The sequence below is a fragment of the Heterodontus francisci genome, chromosome 3 (assembly GCF_036365525.1).
Source record: "Heterodontus francisci isolate sHetFra1 chromosome 3, sHetFra1.hap1, whole genome shotgun sequence".
Taxonomy (NCBI): Eukaryota; Metazoa; Chordata; class Chondrichthyes; order Heterodontiformes; family Heterodontidae; genus Heterodontus; species Heterodontus francisci.
This window is the reverse complement of record NC_090373.1, coordinates 157,289,287-157,304,941: the sequence shown is the minus strand read 5'-3', so window position 1 is coordinate 157,304,941 and position 15,655 is coordinate 157,289,287. Positions and strand designations below refer to the sequence as shown.

General features: G+C 45.0%; 1 protein-coding gene across 12 annotated transcripts in view; it reads right to left on the bottom strand.

Annotated features, from left to right (window-relative positions):
- Positions 1-13,534: 13,534 nt before the first annotated feature.
- prdm1a (PR domain containing 1a, with ZNF domain) overlaps positions 13,535-15,655 on the bottom strand; it is a 99,408-nt gene continuing 97,287 nt past the window's right edge. For all 12 annotated transcript variants that reach the window (XM_068026986.1, XM_068026996.1, XM_068026998.1 and 9 more), the window contains one exon: positions 13,535-15,551. In XM_068026986.1, coding sequence (XP_067883087.1) covers positions 14,970-15,551 — 582 coding nt within the window. In that variant the 3' untranslated portion in view covers positions 13,535-14,969. The remainder of the gene's footprint in view (positions 15,552-15,655) is intronic.

Below are 15,655 nucleotides of genomic sequence, written 5' to 3'. Positions count from 1 at the left end.
CTGTATGGGTGGAGCTAAGAAACACCAAGGGGCAGAAAAGGTTGGTGGGGGTTGTCTATAAACCCCCAAATAGCAGTGGAGATGTAAGAGATGGCATTAAACAGGAAATTAGAGATGCATGCAATAAGGGTGCAACTGTAATCATGGGTGATTTTAATCTACATATAGATTGATCAAACCAAATTAGCAATAATACTGTGGAGGAGAATTTCCTGGAGTGTGTATGTGATGGTTTTTAGACCAATACGTCGAGGAACCAACTAGAGAACAGGCTATCCTAGACTGGGTATTGTGCAATGAGAAAGGATTAATTAACAATCTTGTTGTGCGGGGTCCTTTGGGGAGGAGCAACCATAACGTGATAGAAATCTTCATTCAGATGGAGAGTGAAGTTGTTGAATCCGAAATAAGGGTCCTGAATCTAAATAAAGGAAACTACGAAGGTATGAGGCACGAGTTAGCTATGGTAGACTGGAATACTTTACTGAAAGGGTTGGCAGTGGATAGGCAATAGATAGTATTTAAAGAACGTGTGCATGAATTACAATAATTATTAATTCCTGTCTGGTGCAAAAATAACACTGGAAAGGTGACTCAACCGTGGCTTACAAAAGAAATTAGAGATAGTATTAGATCCAAAGAGGAGGCATATAAAATTGCCAGAAAAAGCAGCAAGTCTGAGGATTGGAAGCAGTTCAGAATTCAGCAAAGGAGGACAGGGGAAAATAGAGTATGAGAGTAAACTTGCAGGGAACATAAAAACTGACTGTAAAAGCCTCTATAAATATATGAAGAGAAAAAGATTAATGAAGACAAATGTAGGTCCTTTACAGTCAGAAACGGGGCAAATTATAATGGGGAACAAAGAAATGGCAGAACAATTAAACACATACTTTTGTTCTGTCTTCACAAAGGAGGACACAAATAACCTCCCAGAAATGTTAGGGAACCAAGGATCTAATGAGAGGGAGGAACTGAAGGAAATCAGTATTAGTAAAAAAGAATTGTGCTAGGGAAATTAATGGGGTTAAAGGCTAACAAATCCCCAGAGCCTGATAATCTACATCCCAGAGTACTAAAGGAATTGGCCCTGGAAATAGTGGATGCATTGGTGGTCATCTTCCAAAATTCTATAGACCCTGGAGCAGTTCCTACAAATTGGAGGGTGGCAAATGTAACCCCACTATTTAAAAAAGGAGGGAGAGAAAAAACAGGGAATTACAGACCAGTGAGCATTACATCAGCAGTGGGGAAAATGCTAGAGTCTATTATACAGGATGTTATAGCAGAACACCTGGAGAGCATAAATGGGATTGGACAAAGTCAGCATGGGTTTACTAAAGGGAAATCATGCTTAACAAATCTACTGGAGTTTTTTTGAGGATGTAACTAGTAGAATAGATAAAAGGGAGAACCAGTGGATGTGGTGTATTTGGATTTTCAGAAGGCTTTTGATAAGATCCAATAAGGTCTCACACAAGAGGTTAGTGTGCAAAATTAAAGCACATGGGATTGGGGGTAATATACTGGCATGGATTGAGAAGTGATTGACAGACAGGAAACAGAGTGTAGGAATAAACAGATCTTTTTCCAGGTGGCAGGCAGTGACTAGTGGGGTACCGCAGGGATCAGTGCTTGGGCCCCAGCTATTCACCATATATATTAATGACTTGGGTGAGGGAACTAAATGTAACATTTCCAAGTTTGCAGATGATCCAAAGCTTGGGGGGAATGTGAGCTGTGAGGAGGATGCAAAGCGGCTCCAATGTGATTTGGACAAGTTGGGTGAGTGGGTAAATGCGTGGCAGATGCAGTTTAATGTGGATAAATAGAGTTATGCAGCACTGATACAGGCTCATTGGCCCACCGAGTCTGTGCTGACCAACAACCACCCATTTATACTAAACCGGCATTAATCCCATATTCCCTACCACATCCCCATTCATTCTCCTCCCTACACTAGGAGCAATTTACAATGGTCAATTTACCTATCAACCTGCAAGTCTTTGGCTCTGGGAGGAAATTGGAGCACCCGGCATAAACCCACACAGTCACAGGGAGAACTTGCAAATGCTGCACAGGCAGTACCCAGAACCAAACCTGGGTTGCTGGAGCTGTGAGATTGCGGTGCTAACCACTACGCCACTGTGCCAGCCCCTTTTTGAAGTAGCTTGGTTATGTGAGGTTATCCACTTTGGTTGTAAAAACAGAAAGGCAGATTATTATCTGAATGGTGATAGATTAGGAAAGGGGGAGGTGCAACAAGACCTGGGCATCCTTGTACACCGGTCACTGAAAGCAAGCATTCAGGTGCAGCAAGCAGTTAGGAAGGCGAATGGTATGTTGGCCTTCATTGCAAGAGGATTTGAGTACAGGAGCAAGGATGTCTTACTGCAGTTATACAGGGCCTTGGTGAGACCACATCTGCAGTATTATGTGCAGTTTGTTCTCCTTATCTGAGGAAGAATGTCCTTGCCAAGAAGATTTACTAGGCTTATTCCTGGGATGGCAAGATTGACATATGAGGAGAGATAGGGTCGACTAGGCCTATATTCACTAGAGTTTAGAAGAATGAGAGGGGATCTCATAGAAATCTATAAAATTCTAACAGGACGAGACAGGCTAGATGCAGGGAGGATGTTCCTGATGGCTGGGGAGTCCAGAACCAGGGGTCACAGTCTCAGGATACGGGGTATGCCATTTAGAACCGAGATGAGGATAAATTTCTTCACTCAGAGGGTGGTGAACCTGTGGAATTCTCTACCGCAGAAGGCAGTGGAGGTCAAGTCATTAAATATATTCAAGAAGGTGATAGATATATTTCTTAATGCCAAAGGGATCAAGGGATATGGGGAGAAAGCGGGAACAGGGTACTGAAATGAGATGATCAGCCATGATCTTTTTCGAATGGCGGAGCAGCCCAAAGGGCCAAATGGCCTACTTCTGCTCCTATTTTTTTTTCTATATAAGGCTGCACCTCTTGCAACAGGTGGTTGCAAACATATGTACACTTTTGGATGAGGACCTCAGGCCTCAAGGAGTGGGTGGACATCCAGTGTCCGTAGCAGTGAAGATCAACATCATCCTGAATTTCTATGTTTCCAACTTCTTTGCGACCTCGGTTATCGACATATGTCAACTTTCACAATCGGCCGCTCATAATTGCATAATGCAGGTGACAGTTTCCCCATAGGCGACCACATCAGGTTTTCCTTAAATGTGGCCATGCAGGCACAGAGGGCTGTAGGTTTTATCTCTATGGCAGAATTCCCTCAGTTGCAGGGAATGGTAGGCTGCACCCACGTGGCCAAAAAGACAGTCAGAGCAGCCAGGCACATTCGTGAATCGGAAGGGCTTTCACTCCCTGAATGTGCATCTCATTGGCGACAACCGCAACAGATTGATCCAAGTGTGCGCAAGGTTCCTTGGCAGTTGCCACGATACATCCTGATGCAGTCTCATGTGCCTCAACTGTTCACGGAGCATCCATGGGTGGCTCATGGGTGACAAGGGATATCCTCTAAAGGTATGTGTCACGTTCACGCAAGGAGAAATTATGAAGTATACAGTGAACTTATGAAACAAAACCCAAAATTGACACTTTTCCTGCAAAATAAAATGGAGTTGAGAGGTTAGGTGGCCTAACCCTATACTGTTAATACACATGGGAACTGCAAGAACCCTGAGCCAATCTTCATGTCTGGGCAAGCCTTGCAGAAGGCATTAAAATGTAAATGACTCATTCTGTGTTCATGACTACTTCTCCCCAACGAATTGTGTTAACGATGGCATTGTAGACTTGGTGACTCCAAATTCAAACGCAAGAGAATAGTTGTGAAATATTTCACTTTATCAAGATGGAGTGAAGATTAGTGACACCCAGACCCCATTGGCTAACAATGGCATCACCATCAGACACCATTTGTAAGAACTATGCGGGAGAAACCCTGGTCACATGGCAGAAACCAGGTTTCTGATAAGGATTTTTAATAAGAGTCATTCTGTGCAGGCAAAGCAAGAAGAAGAGGGAAAGATATATCAATGCCATCGAAGACACAGGACCCTGCCTAAGATTACCAACTTTGAACTACATGTCAGCAGTGACTGGAGTTTGGCCTTGAACTCCCTACTTGAGAAATCACACCAGGACTTTGCCAGTAACCTTTGGCTGGGTTATGACAAAAGCAGTCTGCAGCTGCGCATCAAGGGTAAAGAATACAGACCTGCATTGTTCCAAGTCTTCACCCCAGGGAAACACAAGTTAAACTGAGGACACTTTTGAACCATCAGACCTAAATGCATGTTTTCTTTTAATCTCTATCTTTTCTTGTGTGTGTGTGTATCTGTATGTGTGTGAGAGTGGGTAAAGTTAAATACATTTTCGGGTGTTGATTAATAAACAGTTATCTTTTTTTAAACTTATCAGAAGACCTATCATTTGTCTGTTTGTTGACCATTAAAACGCTCAAGGGATAAAAAACATTTTTTTAGCAAAACGCTGTCATCAGTCAGTTGAGAGGTGAAAAAGGGGCAACCATCCCTATTATCTCCCACCTACCGTAAGACATGGCTCATGACATCAGTAAGGAACTCCACAACAGAGGCACAAGAATGATACAACCGCTGCCATGTGTCCACCAGGGCAACCATTGAGCAGGCCATTGGTTTCTGGAAGATGCTTTCCAGTGCCTTGATAGGTCTGGTGGAGCCTTCCAATACAGCCCTTCAAGAGTATCGCACATTGTGGTGGTGTGCTGCACATTGCATAATGTGACGATGCAGAGAGGACAGGAACTGAAGCTGCATGATGGGCATGAGCACTCTGCACCCTCAGAGTAGGAGGAAGAGGACGATCAGCCAGAGCAGCCTGCCCATGCTGAGATACTGCTGAGGCATCAGCAGATAGACCTGTATGGCAGGAACACCTGGGATGCCCTTCTCCATGCAAGATTCATCTGAGATTCACTGTCTTCTTAAACCCCTCTCCCCTGCCTCCCCACCCTCACCTTGAACAATAAGTGCAGGAGCTCATGGACTTCTTTGTCACTAAGATCGAGATCATCCAATCAGCTGTCTATGCCACGTCCCTCTCTTCCACTAGCCCACTGGACCAAACTTCCTCTAAAGATTCCCCCTGCCCCCCCACCGCCACTGCCCGGAACTCACATCTTTCTCTAGTTTCTCTTCTATCTCACCTCATGTCCTCTCTGCGCTCATCTTGTTCACAGACCCATCTCCTGCTCCCTCAGTTCTAGTCTGCTGACCACCCAACTTCCCCTCCTGGCCCGTATGTTAGCTGATAGTGTTAAAGGTTCTCTCTCTTCAGGTGTTGTCCTTATCTCTCCTTTAAATCTGCCTTCATCAGCCCTCTCAAAAACCAAGTCTTGGCGCCACCATCCTTACAAACTACCACCCAATCTCCACCTCCCTTTCCTCTCCAAAGTCCTTGAACGTCACCTCCCAAATCTGTGCCCATCTTTTCCCAGACCTCCAATTTTGAATTCCTCAAATAGGTTTCCACACTGCCACAGTACCGAGACAGCTCTTATCAAAGTCACAAATGACAACCTATGTGACTGTGACAAAGGTAAACTTTCCTTCCTCACCCTTCTCAGCCTGTCTGCAGCCTTTGAGATGGTTGACCACACCATCCTCCTCCAACACCTCTCCACTGTCGCCCAGCTGGGTGGGATTGCTGTCATCTGGTTCCATTTTTATTGATCTGACTGCAAGCAGAGAATCATTTGCAATGGCTTCTCTTCCTACACTGTTATCTCTGGTGTCCCCCAAGGATCCATCCTTGCCCTCCTCCTATTCTTCATCGACAAGTTTGCCCTTGGCAATATCATCTAAAAGCATAGCATTTGTTTCCACACATATGCTGACGACACACAGCTCTACCTCACCACCACCTCTCTCGACTCCTGCACTGTTGCTAAATTTTCAGACAGCTTATCTGACACCCAGTACTGGATGAGCAGAAATTTCCTTCAATTAAATATTGGGAAGACTGAAGCCATTATTTTTGGTGCCCACTTCAAACTCTGTTCCCTAGCTACCAACACCAGCCCTCTCCCTGGCAACAGTCGGAGACTAAACCAGGCTGTTTGCAGCCTTAGGGTCATATTTGACCCCAAGATGAGCTTCCAATCATATATTGTACTGTCGCTAAGACAGCCTATGACCACCTTTGTAACAGCACCCAACTTTGCCCCTGTCTCAACCCATCTGCTGCTGAAACCCTCATTCATGCCTTCGTTACCTCTAGACTTAACTATTCCAACAAACTCCTGGCTGCTCTCCTACATTACACCCTCCATAAACTTGAGGTCATCCAAAATTCCGTTGCCTATTTCTTAACCTGTCCCAAGTCCCGTTACCTTATCACCTTTGTGCTCGCTCTCTTACATTGGCCCCCGGTTAAGCAACACCTTGATTTTAAAATTCTCATCCTTGTTTTCAAATTCCTCCATGGCCTCACCCCTCCCTCTCTCTGTAATATTTTCCAGCCCCATTACCCTCCAAGATATCTGTGCTCCTCTATTTCTGGCCTCTTGTGTATCCGTGATTTTAATTGCTCCGCCATTGGTAGCTGTGCCTTCAGCTGCCTAGGCAATAAGCTGTGGAATAGGCTCCCTAAACCTCTCCATCTCTGTACCTCTCTTTCCTCCTTTAAGACATTCCTTAAAAACTACCTCTTTGACCAAGCTTTTGGTCATCTGGCCTAATATTTACTTATGTGTCTCGCTGTCATATTTTGTTTTAAAATGCCTTTGGACATTTTATTACATTAAAGGTGCTATACAAAAATAAGTTGTTGTTGCTGTTATTGTTGAGAAGGGTCCACCCTGTACTGCAGAGGTGTCATCCAGGCCCGTGTGAGACCAGAAGTGGGTGCTTTCATCAATCCTTCAAACATGCATTTCTCCTCAGCATACATTTCACATCATCATCACTCCTCCCACGCCAAGACTTTGTCCCACCACAGTAGCTTCCATGCCATTCAGACCACTCCTAACAATGCGTTTGCAATGGACCACAATGAACCACAGGTTGCCAACATACAGGCCTTCATTCAAATAAAGCTTAGAAATTTTACAGAGCCATAAATAAATTCACCCAAATGCTCCCCATAGAGATGCTAATGCAATTTCTGTGTTCTGTTCCGCAAGCATCTATGCGGTTCTCCCACAGTGGACAAGGCTGCCGTGTCCTGCCTTGGCAAAGGAGACTCCCATGGCTGCCATTCTCTGGGTCGCAGTGCTCTTAGAATCAGAATCATAGAAAGTTTAAGGCACAGAAAGAGGCCACTTGGCCCATCGTGTCTGTGCCGGCCGAAAAACGATCCACCTATTCTAATCCCACTTTCCAGCATGAGGGTGCTGCCACTGACTGCCCCACCTGCATGTGTGCAGAGGCAGCCACGGTCATGGGGCATGAAGCAGCACATGTGTCTCTGTCAGAGGGGCCAGGGGTACCTTGATGATGTGCCCCGTTACCTGCAGGCCTACCTACCTCAGTTCTGTCAGGCTTACCTGCATATGGCTGCTATCCAGGAGCAGGAGAGAATCCAGCTGTGCTTTATGTCTCTCTGCCATAATTGCAACGGGACTGTCAATGTTCATTAGCATTACAGTCACATCATTGAGGCTACTTCACTGCTCCTGCGTCCAATCATTAGGCTAGCGTATATGAATCTCCATGAGGATGGCCTCCTTTCAATGGAAGCGCTCATGCACTCAATCGAGTTGAGAGATGGTGGCACTCCATGGCTTGAATGAACTCCTCTATCTTCTGCCCAAGGGCACGAACTACCTCAGGGAACTCTGCCAGATGAACACACATCTCCCATTGTTGCTCCATAAGATCCCACTTTGTGAATGACCCCTGAGACTGCATCTCCGGCGAGCTGAACATAGCTGCTACAGTCCTCTGCCATCTGAGGACGTTTGCCCACAGCTTCCATTGCCTCCATCACCTGCTCACATGTGATGTGCTCCTTGATCTTGTGCCAAACATTCTACATGCGACCGAAAACCCACCAATGTGCCAGGATCTGCATTGGTGGAGGGTGCGCTGGACTCCAGTGATAGTGCATCCTCAGAATGCTGCTTGATCTCTGAGGCCTGTGCTGCCTCATCCCCTGCATTCTGCTCTTCTTCTGGCATTAGCCCTGCAGTTTGGAGAATACACCAGTTAGTGGAGTGCACATCTCTCCATGGCTGCTTCTGTTCAGTTCTAGCTACTTTTCGAATCAGAGTGTATGGATACAAAATCAAAGATGAGCTAACTGCTCCAAGTCAGTGGCATGGTTCAGACTTGAGACTTTCACCCTGTCTCTGGCACACCCTATCTCAACCTCAGTGACTGCATGCCCTGCTGAGATCCTACCAATCTCCAGGGCCTCTTCTTTTGGCGTTAGGACTGGGATGGTGGCAACTCCACCCCTGGAGAACAGGCTTGTGTGCTGTCTTCCCCTGCAAGGTGAAGAACAGGAGTGTCAATATTAAAAGGGTTGCATTCTGCACATGAGCAGGCATTGTGCCACGTAATACTTTTCAGACCATTAATGCCATGGTGCCATGCTCACATCTTCCATGTGTGGCTGTGGTATGTTTCAATTGGTTACGGAGTGGACCAGGGCACACAAGTTTCAGTATTGGTAGGACTTGTTATCACTGAAGCATTGCAGAAGTCAACTATACCTTCCAAACCTGCAAGTGTGTCATATGTAGATTTCATGCCACTTACCTTCTTGGACCTTAGCAGGCCATTGAATCACTTCTGGCACTGAATCCATGTCCTCCTTACTACACTCTGGCTGGACAGCCCTGCGCCACATCCAGCCGTGCATGCTTTGTCATTGCAGCTGGCCTCCTCCTCCTGCTTTCCAGGAACAATATATACCTACGGGCCCTCACGGCCTCCATCATGATCCCAAGGGTGGTGTCATTAAATCTTTGGGCTGCCCTTCCACACTGGCCCTCCACCCTGTTCCTCTTTCTCACATTCCACAGTCCAGAGAGGCACTCTGCAGCCACAGACTACTAGGCACCCTTTAAATAGGCCACCCGACTTCTAATTTTGCCTCCCAAACCCGCCCATCATCTTTCATTGGACAGCCATCGCGGAGATGGCCTGTTAATTGGCCACCTCCTGTAAGATCACACTGGGGTGGGGGGTTTGTGGGCAGTGGCCGACGTCAGACACCAGCCGAAATGGTGCCAACGCCCAAGAGTTTTATGTCCAGAAGCTTCTGGCCAATGTGAGCATGTCAATTCAGTGCAGCTCCAATACACAGCAGCATGGTGCGGTAGAATGTTAACTTGTGCTTGCTATTTCCTGATTGTGAACATCACCAAGTGATAGCCAGGTGTTTCCGGAACAGGAAAAGTAAACAGGAGGAAAGTCATCCCAAGCTGCTTGCCTGTCTGTCCCAGCTGCAAGTTACAGCCTGGCAGAAATGCGGAACACAGTGTGAAACTGAGTCACACACATTGAGAAGGTTCCAGGTTCCGCCTCTGTTTTACTAGTGTCTCTCTGCCGGTGTCAGGGATGTCAATGTACGAAATCAGTGAGACAGCCCCTCCCCCACTCACTGGGGCCTCCTGGGGGAGGCGGTGCAGGGTGGGGAGTCTGTCAGCAGACTCTTGCTGTGTCCGAGGGACACGCAAGCCTTTCAGAGGCAGATGAATGGCTTCTCTTGTGAGATAATGCTGTTTATTGGGATATACTTCCCAGAACAATTTTTAAAGCAGCAATACTTGGTTGCAATTCTGCATAAAAGTTATGATGTTGCTTTATATGGCTCGCAACTTGTACCTGCTCCTATCCTTACATCATCACTTGCTTTCACCCTCTGTTGATTTATTTTGCTATGAGAAGGCCCTTTGAGGGTTCAAACTTATATACAGTTTATTTGGGTGGGGCCATTATCAGTGTAAAATGGGCCATCAATTCGCTGTCCCCATTTTACACTGTCGCACAAAGTTGAGATCTACCCCATTGTTTGTGATTGTCAGCTCAGACATCGTCAACTGCTATCTAGGATCACGCACAAATTACGTCTTGGCCAAACTAAAGGGAGAGCTATGAAGACTTGTGGACCGATATCCCCATAAGGGCCACCACCTACAGGAGAGGACAGCTATCAAGAGGAGGAGCAATAAAAAAGCAGCAGTTATTTATTACGGTACTTTTGCTTGGAGGTGAGCTGTGACCTTGCACCATAATGTGTGCTCGGCTCCCTTTACATAATATGGCAATGCTCGCTGGCATGCAGTGTGTGAAGAAAAGGGGTAGTGGCATCCAGTACTTAAAGGGGGCTGGCAAACAAAGAACGTATACCCAGATGGCATTAAAAAGGTACAGCACAAATCCCCTGTCATTTCTGGTGTAGAAAGCAAGACTTGCATTTATATAGCACCTTTCATGACCACAAGACATCTCAAAGTGCTTTACAGCCGATGATGTACTTTTGACGTGTAATCACTGTTGTAATGCAGGAAAGACATCAGCCAATTTGCACAAAGCAAGCTCCCACAAACAACAATGAAATGATCATAGAAAGATAAAATTTGTACCGCACAGGAGGAGGCCAATCAGCTCATTGAGTTTGTACTGACTCTTTCCAAGAGCAGTCCAGTTCATCCCATTCCCCTGCTCTTTCCCCACATCCCTGCGATTATTCCTTCTTCAAGTATTTATCCAATTTCCTTTTGAAAACCACTATTAAATCTGTATCCACCACCCTATCAGGCAGTGCATTCCAAACCCTAACCCTTGCGATAAACAGGTTTTCCTCATGTGACCTCTGGGTCTTTTGCCAATCACTTTAAATTTGTGCCCTCTGGTTATCAGCCATTGGAAACAGTTTCTCTTTATTTATTCTATCTAAACACCTTACAATTTTAAACCTCTTTATCAAATCTCCTCTTAGCCTTCACTGCTCTATGAATAACCCCAGCTCCTCCTGTTTACCCAATGTAATCCCTCATCCCTGGAACGATTCGAGTAAATCTCTTCTGTACCCTCTCCAAAGCCTTCAAGTCCTTCCTAAACCATGGTCCCCAGAATTGGACACAGTACTCCAGCTCAGGCCAAATTGGTGTTTTAGACAGGTTTATCTGAAACCCCCACTAACATCCTGGAGGTTACCATTGAACTGGAGTAGCTATGTAAGTACTGTACAAGAGTAAGTACAAGAGCAGGTCAGAGGCTGGGAATCCTGAGGCAAGTAACTCACCTCTTGACTCCCCAAAGCCTGTCCACCATCTACAAGGCACAAGTCAGGAGTGTGATGGAATACTCTCCACTTACCTGGAGGGGAGCAGCTCCAACAACACTCAAGAAGCTTGACACCATCCAGGACAAAGCAGCCTGCTTGATTGGCACCCCATCTACAAACATTCACTCCCTCCACCACAGATGCACAGTGGCAGCAGTGTGTACCATCTACAAGATGCACTGCAGCAACACACCAAAGTTCCGTAAACAGCACCTTCCAAACCTGCAACCTCTACCACCTAGAAGGGCAGCAGATGCATAGGAACACCACCACCTACAAGTTCCCCTCCAAGCCACACACCATCCTGACTTGGAACTCTATCAACATTCCTTCACTGTTGCTGGATCAAAATCCTGGAACTATCTTCCTAACAGCACTGTGGGTCTACCTACCCCACATGGACTGCAGCGGTTCAAGAAGGCAGCTCACCACCACCTTCTCAAGGGCAATTAGGGATGGACAATAAATGCTGGCCAGCCAGCGATGCCCACATCCCATGAGTGAATAAAAAAAATCATTACTTCCTGGCTTTTGTACGCTGTGCCTTTATTTATAAAGCCCAGGATCCCGTACGCTTTAATAACGGCTTTGTTAACCAGTCTGCCACCTTCAGAGATTTCTACACAAACACCCCCGGGTCTCTCTTCTTGTACCCTCCTTTCAAATTGTATCATGTAGTGTATATGATCTCTCCTCACACTTCCTACTAAAATGTATCACTTCACACTTTCTGCATTAAATTTTATCTGCCACATGTCCACCCATTCCACCAGCTTGTCTATGCCCTTGTGAAGTCCATCACTATCCTCCTCACTGTTAACTACACTTCCAAGTTTCAAATCATTTGCAAAGTTCAGAATTATGCCCTGTTTCCTGAGGTCCAGGTCATGACCAAGTGATGTTGGTTGACGGATAAACATTGGCTAGGACGCCAGGGACAGTTCCTCTGCTCTTCTTCAAATAGTGCCATGGGATCTTTTACATCCACCTCAGAGTGGGAAGTTAACAGCAGAATCATATAGCGAGGCCATGTGTTTGAAATGAATGCCTCACCTGCAGAGGCGCTCATAAAATAGGAGATCTTGTGAGAGGGTGATCTGAACTCCAATGGAACAACTGAAGCAGTGAATCAGAATATAAAGGGTGGGATTTCTATAAATCCCAGGAGTAGAGGTGGAAGCCGAACCCCAGGTCACACTGGAATTTATCTCATGCAATATACAGCTGTCAGCAATTACCCACGGATAGCTTCCACCCATTCATTATGGTTTAATGGACACATTATTGCTAAATAAAGAGGATTTAAACTCCCCCAATGGCTTAGTGGGTGAAGGCATCGCCCAATGTGTTACTGAAGCATAAGAACGAGGAAGATTCCAGGCTTAATTGGACAGCTCATTCAAAGAGAGGGTACAGGCATGATGGGCCGAACGGTCTCCTCATTTGCTGTTCGATTCAATGTTTGATTCCTATGCTTGGCTAAGTTAGTTGATCTCAGCCAGTAGAATTCCCAGGAACGGAAAAGTTGTGGGGGTCGGGGGTTGCACAAAAGATCCAGTCAAGGTTCCTACATGCATGTGGCCTTTGGGCTTGGTCAGGGTGCCCAAACCTCGCCCACTCCCCGTGCTTGCATTCATTAACCAGTTCAAGGTATGAAGAATTCATACGGACAAACTACCCGAGGGCAACTCATGAAGAAGGAGCTGTAGAATCAGAATCATACAGCACAAAATGAGGCCATAATGGGAAGGAAATGGAGGCGTGTGATAAAGGTCAGGTTCAAAATACAGTAGAGAATGAAGCAGAATACAGAAAGTGCAGAGGAGGGCCAAGAAAGAAAATGGGAGGCAAAAAGAGTAGTAAAGATTAGCAGGTAACAAAAAAGGGACTGACTAAGGTCTTCTGTGAACATGTAAACAGTAAAAGGATAGTCAAAGGAAGAGTGGGACTGATTTGGGACTGAATAGGAGATCTTCTTGTGGAGACAGAGTGCAGGATTATACCCATGCACAAGCCAGCATCGTCAGGAAAAGAGACCTCAATCTATAGAGCAACTAATTTTTACTCTCAGAGTCTTTTACAGATAATGATTTGCAATGTAGTTCAATGACTTACGATGGGCAGAATGGGCATTATAAATCTGAGGAGTTAACCAGAAACCTCCAACACAAATTACCTCAGAATCTCCCACCCACATCGTAGATATATATACGGAGATTTGTTTTAAAAGCAAGATAGAAACATCACTGAAGTGAGCATTTATATTTTAATTTACACTTTGACATGTTGCACATAAATAACATTGTAAACTAGAATGTAAACATAAGATGAAGTTTTTCTAATAGAAATAAGCAAAAGCCCAAAGGCTCCAAAACACCTGGTTGTTTTGGTCAAAGAGGAAATTTAAATTAATATAAAATAAAGACAAAATTTAAAAAAAATTAATCCCACTGTCAGCAAAGTTTCCCGACAGGTTTCTGCTACATTCACTGGAACTGAGTCCACAGCAGAGTCTAGTCGACACGAGTTACCGTGCAGCTGTTGCACAGTGTCCTCGGTTAAAAAATCAAAACCAAACACAACACAGAAGCATTACAGTTAAAAAGGAATAAAGTGTATCCAGTGATAAGAGTAGTGATGCTTCGGTTTGTATTAAACCAGTCAACAAAAAAATTTCAGCTCAGTCCAGCTCCTTAAACCTTGCTCAAACTGCATTGGTTAGAGCTGCAGGGACTCTCTGACTAGAACCTCCTGTTTAAAAAAAGACAAGTTTGCCTTTGATTTTTACTCGGTGTCCATAATTTAGAGTTTTTTTTGAATTTTTAAAAAAATACACAAATATTGCTGCTACATTACCAGTAAGCAAGAAATAACAAATCTATCCAGTTTACTTTCTTTTTGCTCCCTGCACCACTGGACACACAATGAGGTAGCTGTTGTTCAGCTTTACAATCTCATTCACAATTCAGTGAAAACAGAAATACTGAGGTATGGGACAGAGAAAATGAGAGACAGGGAGAGGTGAGAGAGAGAGGGGAAGGAAGGGGAGGCAGAGAGAGAGAGAGAAAGAAAGAATAGATGATGCGAGTGAAGGGACAGAAAGAAGGTGAGGGCAAGTGAGATAAAAGATTACAATAGGACAAATGACTTAATTTATAAAACTTCCTGCTTTGGCAATACACCATATTGCAACGCTATTTTGCAAAACCATTTTTGAATGTTCCAATTTAAATGACAGGTCTTTTTTCTTTACCCTTTAGGACCTTGTTAACTTTTTAAAAACAAAAATGCAGTTTAAATTATCTACAAAGAATGGCAACAGAGAAGATAAAAATAAAACATTTCAATATTTGATTACAATGATTAAGTTGGTCATTGTAAACATCATTTTTAGATATTGCTTAACAAAAGTAAATTGCGTAATAAATTATTGACTATTCCTGAAAAAATAATTCCACTTAAAATGATTGTCTTTAAGCTTTTTTTTAGGCTTGTCATAGTTCTGCCAAATACTTTTCTTCAAGATGCCCTGAGTTGAATGGAGAGATGCCCTGCCATGGGGGGGTGGGGGGCAGCTCTGATGGGAAATCAGTCAATCCATCCTGCAGCACTGCAGAAACCTATGTACATTCGAATGCTACAGGCACCACGGCTCTCTAAGTCAGAAACATATCGCATCTGTCTAGTCTCGAGGGTCAATGAGTTCCATTGTTTCTTGCTTGACCTTTATGGGAACTAGAGGTAGTGGGCTACCATGAGATATTTTCAGGACTGGAGTCTCCAAATTCTCATACAGGTTGCACCCAGAAGAGAGGAGGTTGTTCGCCAGGTTCCTTTGAAAAGGGTTCTTTAAACTGGCCTCTTCCACCTCCCTCCTCAGCATGCTGAAGATCTGCTTCTCGATGGCCGACTCCACCTCGTCGCTGTGCCCCATGTCATCCAGCTTGTCTGCACTGTCACTGATGTCAAACTTATTGATTTCTTCGTTGAAGCGATTCAGGTCCTCCAGGGACCGCCCAGTGCCAGGGGCAACGGGGCAGTTTCCCTTGAGGTGCGCCTTCAGGCTGCAATGGTGAATGTAGGTCTTGTGGCACTGGAAGCATTTGTGAGGGCGCTCCCTGGTGTGCAGGCGCTTGTGCAGCTTGAGATGGACAAACTGGGTGAACTTTGCCGGGCACAACTTGCACTGGTAAGGTTTCTCACCCGAGTGTAACCGTAGGTGGGTCTTCAGGTTGCTGGTGCTGCTGAATCGTTTGTGGCAAACCTGCGCAGGGAAAAGAGGCAGAAAAAAAAAAGACTACTTAGGAGGCAAGTCAGACTCATTTCCAAATAAAACTCAGATTTATTATTAAACATGATTATCTGCCT